Here is an 18469-nt window from a genome sequence, read left to right on the forward strand (position 1 = left end):
GCCTCTGCCTTTTGTAAAACCTGCTTGAACATCTGGAAGTTCACGGTTCACATACTGCTGAAGCCTGGCTTGGAGAATTTTGAGCATGACTTTACCAGCGTGTGAGATGAGTGCAGTTGTGTGGTAGTTTGAGCATTCTTTGGCATTGCCTTTCTTTGGGATTGGAATGAAGACTGACCTTTTCCAGTCCTATGGCCACTGCTGAGTTTTCCAAATTTGCTGGCATATTGAGTGCAGCACTTTCACAGCATCATCTTTCAGGATTTAAAATAGCTCAACTGGAATTCCATCACCTCCACTAGCTTTGTTCGTAGTGATGCTCTCTAAGGCCCACTCGACTTCACATTCCAAGATGTCTGGCTCCAGGTGAGTGATCACGCCATCGTGATTATCTTCGTCGTGAAGATCTTTTTTGTACAGTTCTTCTGTGTATTCTTGCCACATCTTCTTAATATCTTCTGCTTCTGTTAAGTCCATACCATTTCTGTCCTTTGTCGAGCCCATCTTTGCATGAAATGTTCCCTTGATATCTCTAATTTTCTTGAAAAGATCTCTTGTTTTTCCTAGTCTGTTGTTTTCCTCTATTTCTTTGCATTGATCGCTGAGGAAGGCTTTCTTATCTCTCCTTGCTTTTCTTTGGAACTCTGCATTCAGGTGCTTATAACTTTCCTTTTCTCCTTTGCTTTTCGCTTCTCTTCTTTGCACAGCTATTTGTAAGGCCTCCTCAGACAGCCATTTTGCTTTTTTGCATTTCTTTTCCATGGGGATGGTCTTGGTCCCTGTCTCCTGTACAGTGTCACGAACCTCCGTCCAGAGTTCATCAGGCACTCTATCTATCAGATCTAGACCCTTAAATCTATTTCTTACTTCCACTGTATAATCATAAGGGATTTGATTGAGGTCATATCTGAATGGTCTAGTGGTTTTCCCTACTTTCTTCAATTTAAGCCTGAATTTGGCAATAAGGAGTTCATGATCTGAGCCACAGTCAGCTCCTGGTGTTGTTTTTGCTAACTGTATAGAGCTTCTCCATCTTTGGCTGCAAAGAATATAATCAGTCTGATTTCGGTGTTGACCATCTGGTGATGTCCATGTGTAGAGTCTTCTCTTGTGTTGTTGGAAGAGGGTGTTTGCTATGACCATTGCTTTCTCTTGGCAAAGCTCTATTAGCCTTTTCCCTGCTTCATTTCGTGCTCCAAGGCCAAATTTGCCTGTTACTCCAGGTGTTTCTTGACTTCCTACTTTTGCATTCCAGTCCCCTATAATGAAAAGGACATCTTTTGTTTGTTAGTTCTGAAAGGTCTTGTAGGTCTTCATAGAACCGTTCAGCTTCTTCAGCATTACTGGTTCGGGCATAGGCTTGGATTACTGTAATATTGAATGGTTTGCCTTGGAAACAAACAGAAATCATTCTGTCGTTTTTAAGATTGCATCCAAGTACTGCATTTCGGACTCTTTTGTTGACCATGATGTCTACTCCATTTCTTCTAAGGGATTCCTGCCCACAGTAGTAGATATAATGGTCATCTGAGTTAAATTCACCCATTCCAGTCCATTTTAGTTCACTGATTCGTAGAATGTCTACGTTCACTCTTGCCATCTCCTGTTTGACCACTTCCAGTTTGCCTTGATTCATGGACCTATAGTGTTTCCTAAAAGCATTAAAAATAAACTTGTTACTGGAAGAGTTTGGGGTCTGGGTGCTTGCCACTGAAGAGGCAATAAACAGGCTAGGTTGGTGAAAAGGAAAGTTTGCTTTAATTCAGATGCTGGCAGCTGGCTGGGAGGATGGACATCTGTCCAAAGGCTGACACCCCCTACTGACAATCATTGGGGCAAGAGCTTTTATAGACAGAGGTGAGGGGAGGGGGGGCTACGTGCAGAAACAATGCAGCCATCTCTGACACTCATCTTCAAGTTGGTCATCAGTGGTCTGACCAGTGTCATCTTGATTGTTTTAGGTGCAGTTAATCTTCAGTTCCAAGGTCCGTTTGTTCTCATTGCTTTGAGTCCAGTTCTCAGAACGGTGGCAGCTTGTGTCATGAGTACAGTCTGGTCATCATATAGCTAGCTTCTTTCACCTGGGATTTCAGTATCTGTAAGACAGCTCACATAGTATGGCTCAGACTATCATCTGTAGTCCATGAGAAGGAACTAAGAGTCCTTGACTATACTTAACAACTACATTATTATTATTTTTCTCCCTTAACTGTTTTCCTTTGTTTCTGCATTTCTCGTTTCTCTGATTAAGCTTATTCTTCAACTAAAGTTTTCCACAGATAAAAGGCAGGCAAAGGACATGGGACAGAGGGGCAAGGACCGTAGGGTCTTGCTCTGTTTCTGAATTACCATGTGGTCTAGCAGTCCCACTTTGGGGTATGTTTCCAAAAGAATTGAAAGCAAGATCTTGAAGAAATACATCCATACCCATGTTCATAGCAGCGATAGCAGCACTCTTCATAATAGCCAAGAAATGGAAGAAACCTAAGTGTCCATCAGTGAACTGAATGAACATGGTATATACATGCAATGGACATCGACTTGAGCAAACTCTGGCAGATAGACAGTGGAGAACAGGGAAGCCTGGCATGCTGCAGTCCATGGGCTTGCAAAGAGACAAACACGATTTAGCAACTTAACAACAGTATATGCAGCCAGTTATTATTCAGCCTTAAAAAGAAAGGAAATTTTGACACATGTCCAATATGGATGAATCTTGAGGACACCATGTAAAGAAGTAAGCCAGTCACAAAAAGTCAAATACTGTATGACTGCATTGATGTGAGGTATCTAGAGCAATCAAGCTCATAGAAAAAGTAGAGTGATGCTTACCAAGGGCTGTAGGGGAGTTGGAGGACGATGGAAATGGAGTCATTGTTTAATGGGTATAAAGTTTCAGTTCTGCAACATGGAAAGATTCTGGAGATTGATTACACAGCAGTAACCCTGCTGAACTATATACAACCCTGCTGAACTATACATTTAGAAATGGTTAAAAGGGTAAATTTTTTGTTATGTGTTTTTTACCATGATAAAAAAGAATATAAAAGCAAGGTTTATTATGATTATAAGGTCATAATTTAGAAACAAAAGATCTAGACACAGATAACACTGTCAGCAAACTTTCACAAGTTTGCTAACACTTGTCAAGTAGAGTTTGTGAATTTTTACTCTGTGACTTGTCATTGGTGTAATTCTACTCTTTGCTCTTATTGCGCTTTCATTTGTCTTCCCAGTACCCTCGTTGGTTGATTCACTCAGTATCCCCAGTTCAGACCTTCAGAAAGAGTTTGACTGGCTCAGGAAATTCCTCTTTTCTGTATTGGCAGTAATTTTCTAACCAGGCCCTGTTGTCACACCTATGAACTGCAAGGCCTTGTGTCAGGATTCTTCTTTGGCTCAATCAGTGGCCACCTCTTAGCTGGGGACTATGAAAGAGGCAGTTTCTCTTATTAGAGATCAGTGAACATCCGTAAATACATGCATTCAGTTCAGTTCAGTTGCTCCATCGTGTCCGACTCTTTGCGACCCCATAGACTGCAGCACGCTAGGCTTCATACATGCATAAAGGTATCCAGATATAATTTAAATAAGACATTTCAAATCCTTCTAAAGTAGATACTACTTTAGAATAATCATAAGGAAGATACAATGGGTGCTATGATGAGGGACTCAGTTACCTGCTTTAGGACCAGGATCCTCCTTCCAGGAGTGGTGCCTGCTGAGGGCTCATAGCTGAGTCTGTCCAGGAGGTTCCTCTGCGAAAGAGAGCTGCGTTGTCCACTGTTATACCCCTATCTAGCGGATAGTTTGCATCTAATAATTGGGTATGGATGTGGGGGCCCAAAGGCATGGTCCCATTGCCTTAATTTGGAACAGCTTGAAGAGCCTCGGCTTCAGTGCTCTGTGTAGGATGGGCCGAGCCTTATGACATAACAGCGCTGCAGCTCTGTCGAGTCTTCTTGCCCTCACTCAGGTTAGTGGAGGACTCTGCAGTAAGCTTCATGTGTTCAGAGACTTCCCCAGAATCCAGGCTAAAGCCGAGGAATGTTTTGTTTTCCCACCTTCAACCTTTTGAAATCTCTCTGCAATTTCTTTCTTTCAATTTTCAAGGCTTACATGAGATGTTCAGTTTATTAATTCTGTCACTAGTTTCGAGCCTGTGGTATGATAGACTCTGAAATATGGCATTTTTTAAGCCAGTTTTTTTTATAAGATATTTTAAGAATGCAAGGAAATAAGTTTTCTGAGAAATGTTTTAAGTGATATTAATAGGATTTGACATTATTATGAAAGTTCTTTTTTCATTGGCTTAACCAATCTAAGTTGAATGCAGTTTTAAAAGCCAGATGTGTTTTTATTATATTGGTATCATGTTTATTATATAAGGATTAGGTAGGCTATAATGGTTGCTTTTATGTGCTATGAACATGAATATAGTCTTTTGAATATTTGCCTTTAGTGATTTGGTGTTACTTATGACTATTTCTTTCCTCATTTTTTTAGGAGTCGACCATGGCTCAAGAATCTCCAAAAAATTCAGCAGCAGAAATTCTGGTGACTAGTAATGGGGAAGTTGATGACTCTCATGAACATGGCTTTAATAGGGTAAGGACACTTCTGTCTCTCAATACAAAGAATCATGATAAGCCCTTTAGTGCTAAGATGAAAGTAATAGAGCTTATTCATAATATAGGAATATGTTGTTAGATTGACTATATTCTGGAGTCTAATGTTATTATGGAGGGATGACTAGGTGGTCATGTTAGTAATTTGTCCAGAATAAGCTTCTGGCCAGTAAAGCATTTAGGCCTTGATGTTACTATCTGTAATTTTACTGTATAATCAGAGCAAGAGTGTCTCTAATGATTTTGGCATATAACTTTATTAAAAAACTACTTCATTCTACTTGTGATATGAAAAAGTATTAACTATAGGTTATCCTTGAAAGCGTTGGTCTCTTTTCTTAGTACATAATTCCTAAGTAGGTGCCTCTTCATTTTGCTGTTTACTTTCTAGAGTGACATATTTGACTCCGTGGAAAGTGAAACTTGTGATCTGTTTAATTTTGATCTGCCTCTTATTTGAAATTGAAATTTAGTGCATTTAAATGGAAACACCATGGGTTTAGAGATAATGTGGGTTCAAATTTCAGCTATACTTTTCCTAGCAGCGTAACCTCGGGCAGATATTATTCTAATGTCTCTAAATGAGAATTTTATTTTTATGGTGATGTTAATGTTAAATGATATTAAAATAAGTAATATGCCTAATATAGTCCTAGAAATGAGAGTGGTGTTAGTTATTTCTGGAGATATTTCTGTTAAACATTCCTTTTTGACATGTGTGTGTCAAACACTTGACACGTGTACAGTGTTAAATAACTTTAAAAATAGTTTTCATATTCTTGAAAAAGTAATGGTTGAAAGATACTTTAATTATTTTACAGCTTGAATTGGACTCTTTTACTTCATATGTTTGAGAATAAAGTTCTTTAGTTTAACAGAAGATAACATTTTACTTTTAATTTTAAAAAATTTAATTTGTTTTTTAAAACATTTAGTTTTGACTGCATTGGGTCTCCAGTGCAGCACATGGGGCTTCTCTCTGGTTGTGGCATGGGGCTCTGTAGTTGCAGCACACAGGCTCTCTAGTTGGGGTGTGAGGTCTTAGTTGCCCCACAACGTGATGGATCTTAGTTCCCCAACCAGGAATTGAACTCATGTCTCCTTCATTGAAAGGCAGATTCTTAACCACTGGACCACCAGGGAAGTCCCCAGAAGGTGATATTTTAGATCACAATTTATCGTTCCCAGCATTATTGACGTTTGGGGCCAGAAAAATTCCTTTGTGGAGGGTTGGCCTGTGCATGTAGGGTGGTTGGCCGCATCCCTGGGCTCTTCCTAGTAGATGCCAGTAGCCCCTCCAGTAGTTGACAAGCACAAATGTACCCAGACATTGCCGAATGTCAGGAGTAGGGAGGAACTTGCCTCTGGTTGGGAACCGCTTTTTAGATAGATCGTTTTAATGGACTTTTGGAAAATTCCACTCTATTTCACTTCTTTTTGGCTCAAGTCATTTAGAAGAAACAGACTTGTCTTCAAGCTTGGGGTGTGTTTTTATTTTAATTGCAAGTGTTTTCACTTGGTTTGTAAGGACCCATGGGCCAGTACTGAGTGACTGACAGGATTTGTATGCCTGAAACACCTGAAGCTCACACAGTGTTGTAAGTCAGCTATGTGTGTGCTCAGTCACTCAGTTGTGTCCGACTGTTTGCGACGCCATGGTTGCCAGGCTTCTCTGTCCGTAGTATTTCCTAGGCAAAACACTGGAATGGGTTGCCGTTTCCTCTTCCAGGGGGTCTTCCCGACCCAGCGATCAAACCATCATCTTTTGTGTATCCTGCATTGGCACGTGGAAACTCTGAGCACTCAGAGGAAATTTTCACTTCAGATTTTAAAGTCTTTCTGGTATTTGAAAACACTGAGATATACTTGCAGATTAAGGAAACTCAAGTTACCATCATTAGACACTCTACTAATAGCTTTATAAACTTCTGTTAATTTAAATAACTCATTATACCAGGATTTTAGTTAATGACTGCTTTGTCTTGTTTTTGGTAACAGCTCCTTTTTGCGAATTTATCCGGCAGGTATTTATTGAGTGTATGTTGTATACCAGGCACTAGGGATGACCGTGCCTGGTTCACAACAAAATGACAGAAATGCCTGCCGCCAGAGAGTCGATACTCTTATACATAGACAGTCTAATGAGACTTTTCATCTAAGAATGCGATAAACACAAAATGCTGCGTTGTTTGGAAGATTCACCTGCCATCTTTGGTTGGCATTCACCTGCTAGCTTGGGGTGTGTTTTTTTTGAGCTATAGCTTTTGCATAGTAAAAAACACTCATGTTGAGTGTGCAGGGAGCCAGCACCCGCATCAAGATGGAGGCCGTCTCCAGGTCTTCCCCAGCCCCCTCGCCCTCTTCTAGGCGTTTCGTCCCCCTCCCTTCTAGAGTAATTCCTTCTGTCACCATTCTGTCACCACTGATTGCTTTTGACTCCTCCTGAACTGCGTGTAAGTGGACTTACACTGTGTGTATTCTTTTCTGACTGGCTTTCACCCAGCGTTGCATCCGTAATGTCGTTGTTGTTGCTTTGGCAGTATTTAATTCTTCTTTTCCCCTGGAGAAGGAAATGGCAAATCACTCCAGTATCCTTGCCTGGAAAATCCCATGGACAGAGGAGTCTGGCAGGCTATAGTCCATGGTTCGCAATAATCGGACCCAACAACGACTAAACCACCACCAGTTCTTTTTCATTGTAATACGGTTTTCCATTGTGTTAATACACCACAGTGTGTGTTCCTTTCCATTCCATCGCTCAGTCGTGTCCGACTCTATGCGACCCCGTGGACTGTAGCCTACCAGGCTTCTCCGTCCATGGGATTCTCCAGGCAAGAATACTGGAGTGGGTTACCGGTTCCTTCTCCAGGGGATCTTCCCTACCCAGGGATCGAACCCGGGTCTCCCGCATTGGAGGCAGACGCTTTTAACCTCTGAGCCACCAGGGAAGCCCACAGTGTGTGTTAATAGGCCCTAATTTGTTTATCCGTTTGTTTTGTTCTTAAAATGTATTTTTTTTTCTTTTTCTTTTATTTATTTTTGTTTCTGGTGGGTTTTTTGGTTTGTTTTTTAAAAAATGTATTTATTTCGTAATTGAAGGATAATTGCTTTACAGTTTGTTCTGTCAAACATGAGCGTGAATCAGCCATAGGCGATGCCTAGGTTGTCTCCAGTCTGCACCTATTACGAATAAAGCTGCTGTGGCCGTTATTGTATAGGTCTTTCGGTGTACATGACCACCTATTTCTGTTGGGTGTTTACCCTGGAGTGGAATTGCAGGTCATGGGTATGTGATGTTTGGCTTTGGTAGATTTTGTCAACTAGTTTGCCAAAAGATCAAATCAGTCGACAGTCCTGCCAGCGGTGAAGAAGTGTTCTAGTTGTTCCACATCATTACCAGTTTGGGGTATTGTCATACTTTTAAGTTTTTGCCATTCTGATGAAATCATAGTAGTTATCTCATAGATTTAACATGCATCTCCTTGATGACTAATGACGTCAAGCATATTTTCAGATTCTTATTGACCATTTGAATATTATCTTTTATGATGTACCTTTTCAAGTCCTTTGCACATTTTTCTGTTACGTGTATGCCTTTTTCTAATTCATTCGTAGCAGTTCTTTATGTGTTCTGGGTATAGTCATTTGCATGTGTGTATTGCAGGTGTTTATCTCCAGTCTGTAACTAGCTTTTGTACTGTATTAATGGTATCTTTAGATGCCCAAAGGCTAATTTTAAGGAAGTCCAGTTTATTAGTGTTCTCTCCCTTAAGTGGTTTTTGTGGCCCTTGTATCTTTGCCTGTCCCCATGTCATGGAGATACTCCATCTTCTAACGGTTTCTCTGCTTGGCTTCTCACACATGGGTCTATGATCCATCTTGAATTTTGTTTATGGCATGATGTGGAAGTCAGGGCTCATTTTGTCCCCACGTGCATATCATGTGATATGCAACGTTTATTGAAAAAAAAAATTCTTTCTCCACACAGGGGCCTTTGCTGTTGATCAAGTGATCATACATGTGTAGCTGTATTACATGGCCGACTGTGTCATTTCTTGGTCTTTTTGTCTATCCTTGCAGTAATACCACACTGTCTACCACTTACTAGACTAATTAAGTCTGAAATAAATAGTAGCTTCAGCCTTGGTACCTGGTAATTCCTCTAGCTTTGTTCTTCTTCAGCGTTACTTTGTACCTTAAAACTATTCATGAGTCTTTAGTTGAGTACCTTAATTTGCCTTTGAGTATCATTGAAAAGTTTTTTTAATCCTTTCAAATTTTAACTTTAGAGTCTTTTTAGAGTGAAGGGAATTAACTCATGTATCTGTGTAAGTTCTTTGCTTACATAGTCAAAGCCAGTTAGCTTGCTGCTTTATAAGTTAACTTCTTCAGTTCAGTTCAGTTCAGTTCAGTCGCTCAGTCGTGTCCGACTCTCCGCGACCCCATGAATCACAGCACGCCAGGCCTCCCTGTCCATCACCAACTCCCGGAGTTCACTCAAACTCATGTCCACAGAGTCGGTGATGCCATCCAGCCATCTCATTCTCCGTCGTCCCCTTCTCCTCCCGCCCCCAACCTTTCCCAGCATCAGAGTCTTTTCCAGTGAGTCAGCTCGTCGCATGAGGTGGCCAAAGTATTGCAGTTTTAGCTTTAGCATCAGTCCCTCCAATGAACATCCAGGATTGATCTCCTCTAGAATGGACTGGTTGGATCTCCTTGCAGTATAAGGGACTCTCAAGAGTCTTCTCCAACACCACAGTTCAAAAGCATCGATTCTTCGGCGGTCAGCCTTCTTCACAGTCCAACTCTCACATCCATACATGACCACGGGAAAAACCATTGCCTTGACTAGACGGACCTTGGTTGGCAAAGTAATGTCTCTGCTTTTTAATATACTATCAAGGTTGGTCATAACTTTCCTTCCAAGGAGCAAGCGTCTTTTAATTTCATGGCTGCAATCAGCATCTGCAGTGATTTTGGAGCCCAAAAAAACAAAGTCTGACACTGTTTCCACTGTTTTTCCATCTATTTCCCATGAAGTGATGGGACCAGATGCCATGATCTTTGTTTTCTGAATGTTGAGCTTCAAGCCAACCTTTTCACTCTCCTCTTTCACTTTCATCAAGAGGCTTTTGAGTTCCTCTTCACTTTCTGCCATAAGGGTGGTGTCATCTGCATATCTGAGGTTATTGATATTTCTCCCGGCAATCTTGATTCCAGCTTGTGCTTCTTCCAGCCCAGCGTTCCTCATGATGTACTCTGCATATAAGTTAAATAAGCAGGGTGACAATATACAGCCTTGACGTACACCTTTTCCTATTTGGAACCAGTCTGTTGTTCCATGTCCACTTCTAACAGTTGCTTCCTGACCTGCATACAGGTTTCTCAAGAGGCACATCAGGTGGTCTGGGATTCTTACTTAATGTCTAATTCTCTTTTTGGAGATTCCCCTATAATGTTATTTCATTTTTTAAAATTTTCTTTTTATTTTTATTGGAGGCTAATTATTTTACAATATTATATTGGTTAGTTTTGCCATACATTGACATGAATCCGCCCCAGGTGTACATGAGTTTCCCCTCCCAAACCCCCCTCCCACCTCCCTCCTCTCCTTATCCTCCCTCTGGGTCATCCCCACATACCAGCCCCGAGCATCCTGTAACATGCATCGACCCTGAACTGGCAATTCGTTTCACATATGATAATATACATGTTTCAATGCCATTTCCCAAACCATCCTACCCTCACCCTCTCCCACAGAGTCCCAAAGACTGTTCTATACATCTGTGTCTCTTTTGCTGTCTCGTATACAGGATTATCATTTGCATCTTTCTAAATTCCATATATATGCGTTAGAATACTGTATTGGTGCTTTTCTTTCTGGCTTACTTCACTCTGTATAATAGGCTCTAGTTTCATCCACCTCATTAGAACTGATTCAAATGCATTCTTCTAATGGCTGAGTAATACTCCATTGTGTATATGTACCAAAGCTTTCTTATCCATTCGTCTGCCGATGGACATCTAGGTTGCTTCCATGTCCTGGCTATTATAAACAGTGCTGCAATGAACATTGGAGTACATGTGTCACTTTCAGTTCTGGTTTCCTCGGTGTGTATGCCCAGGAGTGCGATTGCTGGATCATATGGCAGTTCTATTTCCAGTTTTTTGAGGAATCTCCACACTGTTCTCCATAGTGGCTGTACTAGTTTGCATTCCCACCAACAGTGTAAGAGGGTTCCCTTCTCTCCACACCCTCTCCAGCATTTATTGCTTGTAGACTTTTGGATAGCAGCCATTCTGACTGGTGTGAAATGGTATCTCATTGTGGTTTTGATCTGCATCTCTCTGATGATGAGGGATGTTGAGCATTTTTTCATGTGTTTGTTAGCCATCTGTATGTCTTCTTTGTAGAAATGTCTGTTTAGTTCTTTGGCCCATGTTTTGATTGGGTCATTTATTTTTCTGGAATTGAGCTGCAGGAGCTGCTTGTATATTTTGGAGATTAATCCTTTATCAGTTGCTTCATTTGCTATTATTTTCTCCCATTCTGAAGGCTGTCTTTTCACCTTGCTTATAGTTTCGTTTGCTGTGCAGAAGCTTTTGATTTTAATTAGGTCCCATTTGTTGATTTTTGCTTTTATTTCCAATATTCTGGGAGGTGGGTCTTGGAGGATCCTGCTGTGATTTATGTCAGAGAGTGTTTTGCCTACGTTCTCCTCTAGGAGTTTTATAGTTTCTGGTCTTATATTTAGTTCTCTAATGCATTTTGAGTTTATTTTTGTGTATGGTGTTAGGAAGTGTTCTAGTTTCATTCTTTTACAAGTGGCTGTCCAGTTTTCCCAGCACCACTTGTTAAAGAAACTGTCTTTTCTCCATTTTATATTCTTGCCGCCTTTGTCAAAGATAAGGTGTCCATAGGTGCGTGGATTTATCTCTGGGCTTTCTATTTTGTTCCATTGATCTATATTTCTGTCTTTATGCCAGTACCATACTGTCTTGATGATTGTGGCTTTGTAGTAGAGCCTGAAGTCCGGCAGGTTAATTCCCCCAGTTCCATTTTTCTTCCTCAAGATTGCTTTGGCTATTCGAGGTTTTTTGTATTTCCATACAAATTGTGAGATTATTTGTTCTAGTTCTGTGAAAAATATCGTTGGTAGCTTGATAGGGATTGCATTGAATGTATAAATTACTTTGGGTAGTATACTCATTTTTATAATATTTATTCTTCCAATCCACGAACACGGTATATTTCTCCATCTATTAGTGTCCTCTTTGATTACTTTCACTAGTGTTTTACAGTTTTCTACGTACAAGTCTTGTTTCCTTAGGTAGATATATTCCTAAGTATTTAATTCGTTTCGTTGCAACAGTGAATGGAATAGTTTCCTTAATTGCTCTTTATATTTTCTCATTATTAGTGTATAGGAATGCAAGTGATTCTGTGTGTTGATTTTATATCCTGCAACTTTACTGTATTCATTGATGAGCTCTAGTAGTTTTCTGGTAGAGTCTTTAGGGTTTTCTGTGTAGAGGATCATGTCATCAGCGAACAGTGAAAGTTTTACTTCTTCTTTTCCAATTTGTATTCCTTTTATGTCTTTTTCTGCTCTGATTGCTGTAGCCAAAACTTCCAGAACTATGTTGAATAGTAGTGGTGAGAGTGGGCACCCTTGTCTTGTTGCTGACTTTACAGGAAATGCTTTCAGTTTTTCACCGTTGAGGATAATGTTTGCTGTGGGTTTGTCATATATGGCTTTTATTATGTTGATATATGTCCCTTCTATTCCCACTTTCTGGAGGGTTTTTATCATAAATGGATGTTGAATTTTGTCGAAGGCTTTCTCTGCATCTATTGAGATAATCATATGATTTTTATTTTTCAGTTTGTTAATGTGGTGTATTACGTTGATTGATTTGTGGACATTGAAGAATCCTTGCCTCCCTGGGATCAAGCCCACTTGGTCATGATGTATGATCTTCTTAATGTGTTGTTGGATTCTGATTGCTAGAATGTTGTTAAGGATTTTTGCATCTATGTTCATCAGTGATATTGGCCTGTAGTTTTCTTTTTTTGTGGGATCTTTACCAGGTTTTGGGATTAAAGTGATGGTGGCCTCATAGAATGAGTTTGGAAGTTTCCCTTCCTCAGCAATTTTCTGGAAGAGTTTGAGTAGAATAGGTGTTAGCTCTTCTCTGAATTTTTGGTAGAATTCAGCTGTGAAGCCGTCTGGACCTGGGCTTTTGTTTGCTGGAAGATTTCTGATTACAGCCTCTAGTTCTGTGCTTGTGATGGGTCTATTTAGATTTTCTCTTTCTTCCTGGTTCAGTTTTGGAAAGTTGTACTTTTCTAGGAATTTGTCCATTTCTTCCAGGTTATTCATTTTATTGCCATATAATTGCTGATAGTATTCTCTAATAATCCTTTGTATTTCTGTGTTGTCGGTTGTGATCTGTCCATTTTCATTTCTAATTTTATTGATTTGGTTCTTCTCCCTTTGTTTCTTGATGAGTCTGGCTAGTGATTTGTCCATTTTATTTACCTTCTCAAAGAACCAGCTTTTGGCTTTGTTGATTTTTGCTATGGTCTCTTTTGTTTCTTTTGCATTTATCTCTGCCCTAACTTTTACGATTTCTTTCCTTCTACTAACCCTGGGGTTCTTCATTTCTTCCTTTTCTAGTTTCTTTAGATATAGAGTTAGGTTATTTAGTTGACTTTTTTCTTGTTTCTTGAAGTGTGCCTGTATTGCTATGAACTTCCCCCTTAGCACTGCTTTTACAGTGTCCCAGAGGTTTTGGGTTGTTGTGTTTTCATTTTCATTCATTTCTATGCATATTTTGATTTCTTCTATGATTTGTTCATTATTCAGCAGTGTGTTGTTCAGTCTCCATATGTTGTCATTTTTAATGGTTTTTCTCCCATAATTGAGATCTAATCTTACTGCATTGTGGTCAGAAAAGATGCTTGCAATGATTTCAGTTTTTTTTTTTTTCTTTGCTTACATAGTCAAAGCACGTTAACTTGCTGCTTTATAAGTTAACTTCTTACTTAATGTCTAATTCTCTTTTTGGAGATTCCCCTATAATGTTATTTCATTTTCTATTGAGGGATAGAGAAGGAAAAAAGGATATGTTGTCCTGTAGGTCTCCTCTTAATAGATATGAACTGTATCGGTAGGCAAAGTTCTTATCTCATAGTTCAGTTGGTAAAGAATCCGCCTGCAGTGCAGGAGACCCCAGTTTGATTCCTGGGCCAGGAAGATCCACTGGAGAAGGGATAGGCTGCACACGCCATTATTCTTGGGCTTCACTTGTGACTCAGCTGGTAAAGAATCCACCCGCAATGCGGGAGACCTGGGTTTGATCCCTGGGTTGGGAAGATCCCCTGGAGAAGGGAAAGGCTACCCACTCTGGTATTGTGGCTTGGAGAATTCCATTGACTGCATAGTCCATGGGGTCGTAAAGAGTCGGACATGACTGAGTGACTTTCACTTCGCTTACCAGTAGGCAAGACTCCTTGGAAGCAATAATTCAGTCAACCAGTACACCCTACTTTACCTCCGTAAAGAAGTTCAACATCATTAAGCTTCTTTTTGTACCTGCTCTTATGAAAGAAAAAATATATCATGAGAGTTTCTTACATATTTAATATTTTAGAATAAAAATCACTTCTATGATCCCTTTTACTATGAGTGAAAACAGTATTTCAATAGCATCTTTTGACTTTTAAATAAATTACACTCAAGATCTGTTAGGCATATATTTACCGACATTTTGGCACACTTTTATTTTCCTGAGCAATAAAAGGGAAATTTTATCCATATTTAATGTCAAATTCATGTTTCTGTTTTCAAATAGATAAAAGTTCATGGAGAAAGTAAGTGTGTATAATGTATTAAATATTGCTTAGCATTATGTAGACTAGTAAAGAGATTATATAAAAAACTACCTCATAACTAGAGTTTTCTAGTTTTAAAAGCATGTTTTACTAATATACATCTTCTTTTATACATACTTGATGTCTAAAATTATATTAAGTCACATTGTAAATAAACTATCCTTCAATTTTAAAAATTGATAACAATAAAATAAATCATATAATGGCTTTTATTTAATGCATATTACACTTTTAAAAGTTTAAAGTATTATAAAAAATTATATGTGTATATATATATGATATGAACATGTTAGTTGCTCAGTTGTGTCCGACTCCACGACCCCATGGACTGTAGCCTGCCAGGCTCCTCTGTCCATGGAATTCTCCAGGCCAGAACACTGGAGTGGGTAGGCATTCCCTCCTCCAGGGGCTCTTCCCGACCTGGCGATCGAATCTGGGTCTTCTGAATTTCAGGCAGATTCTCTACCATCTGAGCCAAAAGTTAAGATGATGGCGCATTAAGTTGTCATAACTTGGCTGGCCAGTTGGTGTCACTGTGGCCCAGGCAGTGAGAGTGTAAATGCTTCTGTTCTTTCTGTGTCTTACTGCCGCTGTTTCCTTTTTCATTTCATTTCCCTTCTTAGTCTCCTATTGTGAAAGGCCCTGGTGGACTTTACCTCAACATTCACATTGAAATAGAGGATATAATAGGAGAATTTGCCCTGGAAATTCCCTGGTAGCAGCTTAACACTTGTTAATGTTTCGAGGTTTGTTACTTGTCTTAGAGGGCAACAGCTATGTGAAGAGAGAATAGGATGATAATCTTCGTATTACTGCAGTTTTTTGCAGCAAAACTATTTTTGCTTCTAAATAAAAAGCAATTGGTATTTTTAAAAGAGTAAAGTTTAATCTCTAAAGAATGTAAATTACTCTTTTACTTATAAGCTACATGTTATTTATAATTTATTCTGTTATATTGTTGTTGTTCAGTCACCCAGTCGTGTCCGACTCTTTGCGACCCCATGGACTGCAGCACGCCAGGCCTCCCTCTCCCTCACCATCTCCTGAAGTTTGCCCAAGTTCATGTCCATTGCATTGGTGATGCCATCCAGCCATCTCATCCTCTGACACCCTCTTCTCCTTCTACCCTCTATCTTTCCCAGCATTAGTTACTTTTCCAGTGAGTCAGCTGTTTGTATCAGATGACCAAAATACTGGATTTTCAGCATTAGTCCTATAGTGCTGATCAAAATATTAGGTTAGAAATGTGCAATTTGTACCATGAGTTTAAAGAAGCAAAGATTAGCTCCTTGTGAGTTAAATTGAAACTTCTTGTGAATTAAGTTATATTTGGCAGATTTAGAAAAATTACCTTGCTGCTGCTAAGTCACTTCAGTCGTGTTCGACTCTGTGTGACCCCATAGACGGAAGCCCACCAGGCTCCCCTGTCCCTGGGATTCTCCAGGCAAGAACACTGGAGTGGGTTGCCATTTCCTTCTCCAATGTGTGAAAGTGAAAAGTGAAAGCGAAGTCGCTCAGTCATGTCCGACCCTTAGCGACCCCATGGACTTCAGCCTACCAGGCTCCTCCATCCATGGGATTTTCTAGGCAAGAGTACTGGAGTGGCTTGCCATTGCCTTCTCCGAGAAAAATTACCTTAGCTGAAATAAAACTTTTCCTCTGGTAGGCCCCCAACTAAAATTCCTAATTTAGCTTTTTCCACCTATGGACCTTGTCTTTAGGAAAACGTACATATATACAAAACTGCCAAATCTTGTGTTCAATTTCAAGGAGTTTAGGATCACTTGAATTCTGCCTGTAGATCCTTGGGTTCCCTATGTCTTAACTATTCCTGGTCTACAAGTTTTGAAGTAAATCACATAATGTTAATTCAATAGAAGTACCTCGAAGATCCCTGAATCTCACTACTTTAGTTTACAGCTGAGGAAAAGGGGCCCTGAGGTTATGATGGAATTGCCTACATTGACTGGCTCTACCAAAAACTTGTGTGATTGGCTATAATATAAGTACAGTGTCGCCAGGAATGTCGTTCATTACCTTACCTCCAGGGCCTGGCAGCAGTGCTGCCCGTAATTGATAATCAGGCTTTCATCAGATGTTTGGTGGATGAATGAACAAATATTCGAATGAGAACTAGAAACACAGTTTCAGGAGTTCCGTGGAGCAACAGGAAGGATACACTTTAGACGACACATCCTGTGTCCTCAATTTTCCAGCATGCGTCGTGGTCGATGTTGCTGCTGCTGGAAATTTTATTGTTTTGAAAGTTTCTGTTGTTATTTTTCTTTTACTCTTTTTTGCTGTTGTTTTGTTCAATTGTTTCTCCATTCCCCTGTACTTATCAGTTTGGATAATATATGTTAGCAGTCTAAAGACTTGAGAAAGAATAGAAGAATAGGAATTATAAGAGCCTGTTTTGAACATATTTCCTCCAATCACCTTAATAAGGTAACTGTCCATTTATGTGTCTGCTTTTCCCAAGAGCTTGCAGTTACATTTAGGACAGAGATAGTATTTGCACTCTGTACAGCTTATGGATCACAGTAATTTTTCAATAAAAGATTGAGTTTTTGTTTGACTTAAATTTAAGATATTTTCTACCTCAGTCATCCTACCCTGGAGTTTGAATAGCATGTGATGAATGTTTCTGCGTTACCTGAAAAATTTAGTAGCTCAGTAACATTTGATGAGAGCTTTTCCTGAAGGCCAGTTTTTACCAGATATATATCTTGGACACTTTTAAAGGGATGGCAAATGTTTTTCAAGGACTGCTTAATCCTTGCAAACATAGATTCATTTTAATATTTGCTTTTTAAAGTATAGACTATATTCTTAGTACTGTTACCACAAATTAATTTTAAAATGTGTTTATTATATATACATCTATTAAATAAGTCTGGATTCGTATTCCTGTTTGGGAAATAGAAAATTGTGAATAAACATAATTTTTAATGAAAGACTGCAGCCCTGTGTATCTTAATTATAATTTTTAGATTGTGCCTTTATAAACAAATGCTATCATGGACAACTTTCACTATCTAGGAGAAATTGTTACAGTTTTTGAGTGAATTCGGAATTTTCTTGATGCAAATTGGTACATGATTTCATTCTTATCAAATTTCAGTACTACTTAGAATCGAGACCATAGTCTGGATGCAGTGGTTGGGGTGGGACCAAGAGAACAGACAGTAAAGTGTCAGAAGATAGTGATGCTTTAAATTCTTGTTAAAAGTTTGTTGAGAGACTGAAAGGGAAGCGGGCAGGGAGAGAGAAGTGAGGCTGAGATTGTGTGTGCATATGGATGTGTGTGTGTGTGTGTTGCTGAGATGGGGAAAGCAGGCGAGCCGGGAGATTTGCTGTCTGGATCATGTGGAATGACAGATATGGGAGGAGACTGTGGTCATCAAATAAGTTGTTAGGTTTAAAATTCCAAAAGCGTTGCTTCCTGAGCAATGACAAGGTTCAAAGAGTGGCCCTGGGAGTCCCAGTTGCTAAGTAGAACTGGGCGTGAAAGATGAAAGGCAGTGTAGCTGAGATGTAAGTATAGGTTGGGTGTATTGTATTAGTTGAGTATATTTTTTTATCTGCCATTACACTTTTTTGGCCCCTTGTCTAACCACATATCACCAAATCTGAATCAAACTACCTCCCTTAGGCTTCCTACAAGCATACTGAGGGGGAAAAATCATACATCTTTACAGACTGTTATTACTACAGGCCATCATTCTACATCAGTGTAGGTAGACGGGCTCATGCAGTAGACTTTATTTCAAGTATTTCACAATTTATATTTTTTATAAAAACGCAACATACTACATGATATATGTGCCATTAGAGGAATGTTTTTGATGAGCTATGAAAACTCAGCTTAGATGCCTTACATTATTGCTTTGGAAGGATTGCAGACTGAACATAGGCTCATCCCCTGAAAGTGTGCCCCATG

The 18469-nt window shown here is 39.5% G+C and overlaps 1 protein-coding gene across 1 annotated transcript in view; it reads left to right on the forward strand.

The window, feature by feature from the left end:
* LOC148774827 (uncharacterized) overlaps window positions 1-18469 on the forward strand; it is a 103566-nt gene that overhangs the window by 39932 nt on the left and 45165 nt on the right. Inside the window, exon 6 of the mRNA XM_088827847.1 lies at window positions 4507-4608. Within this exon, the coding sequence (XP_088683973.1) occupies window positions 4507-4608 (102 nt within the window). The remainder of the gene's footprint in view (window positions 1-4506; window positions 4609-18469) is intronic.

This window comes from Moschus berezovskii, chromosome 19, assembly GCF_049115385.1.
Source record: "Moschus berezovskii isolate FMDL1 chromosome 19, NW_MosBer_1.0, whole genome shotgun sequence".
NCBI classification, from domain to species: Eukaryota; Metazoa; Chordata; class Mammalia; order Artiodactyla; family Moschidae; genus Moschus; species Moschus berezovskii.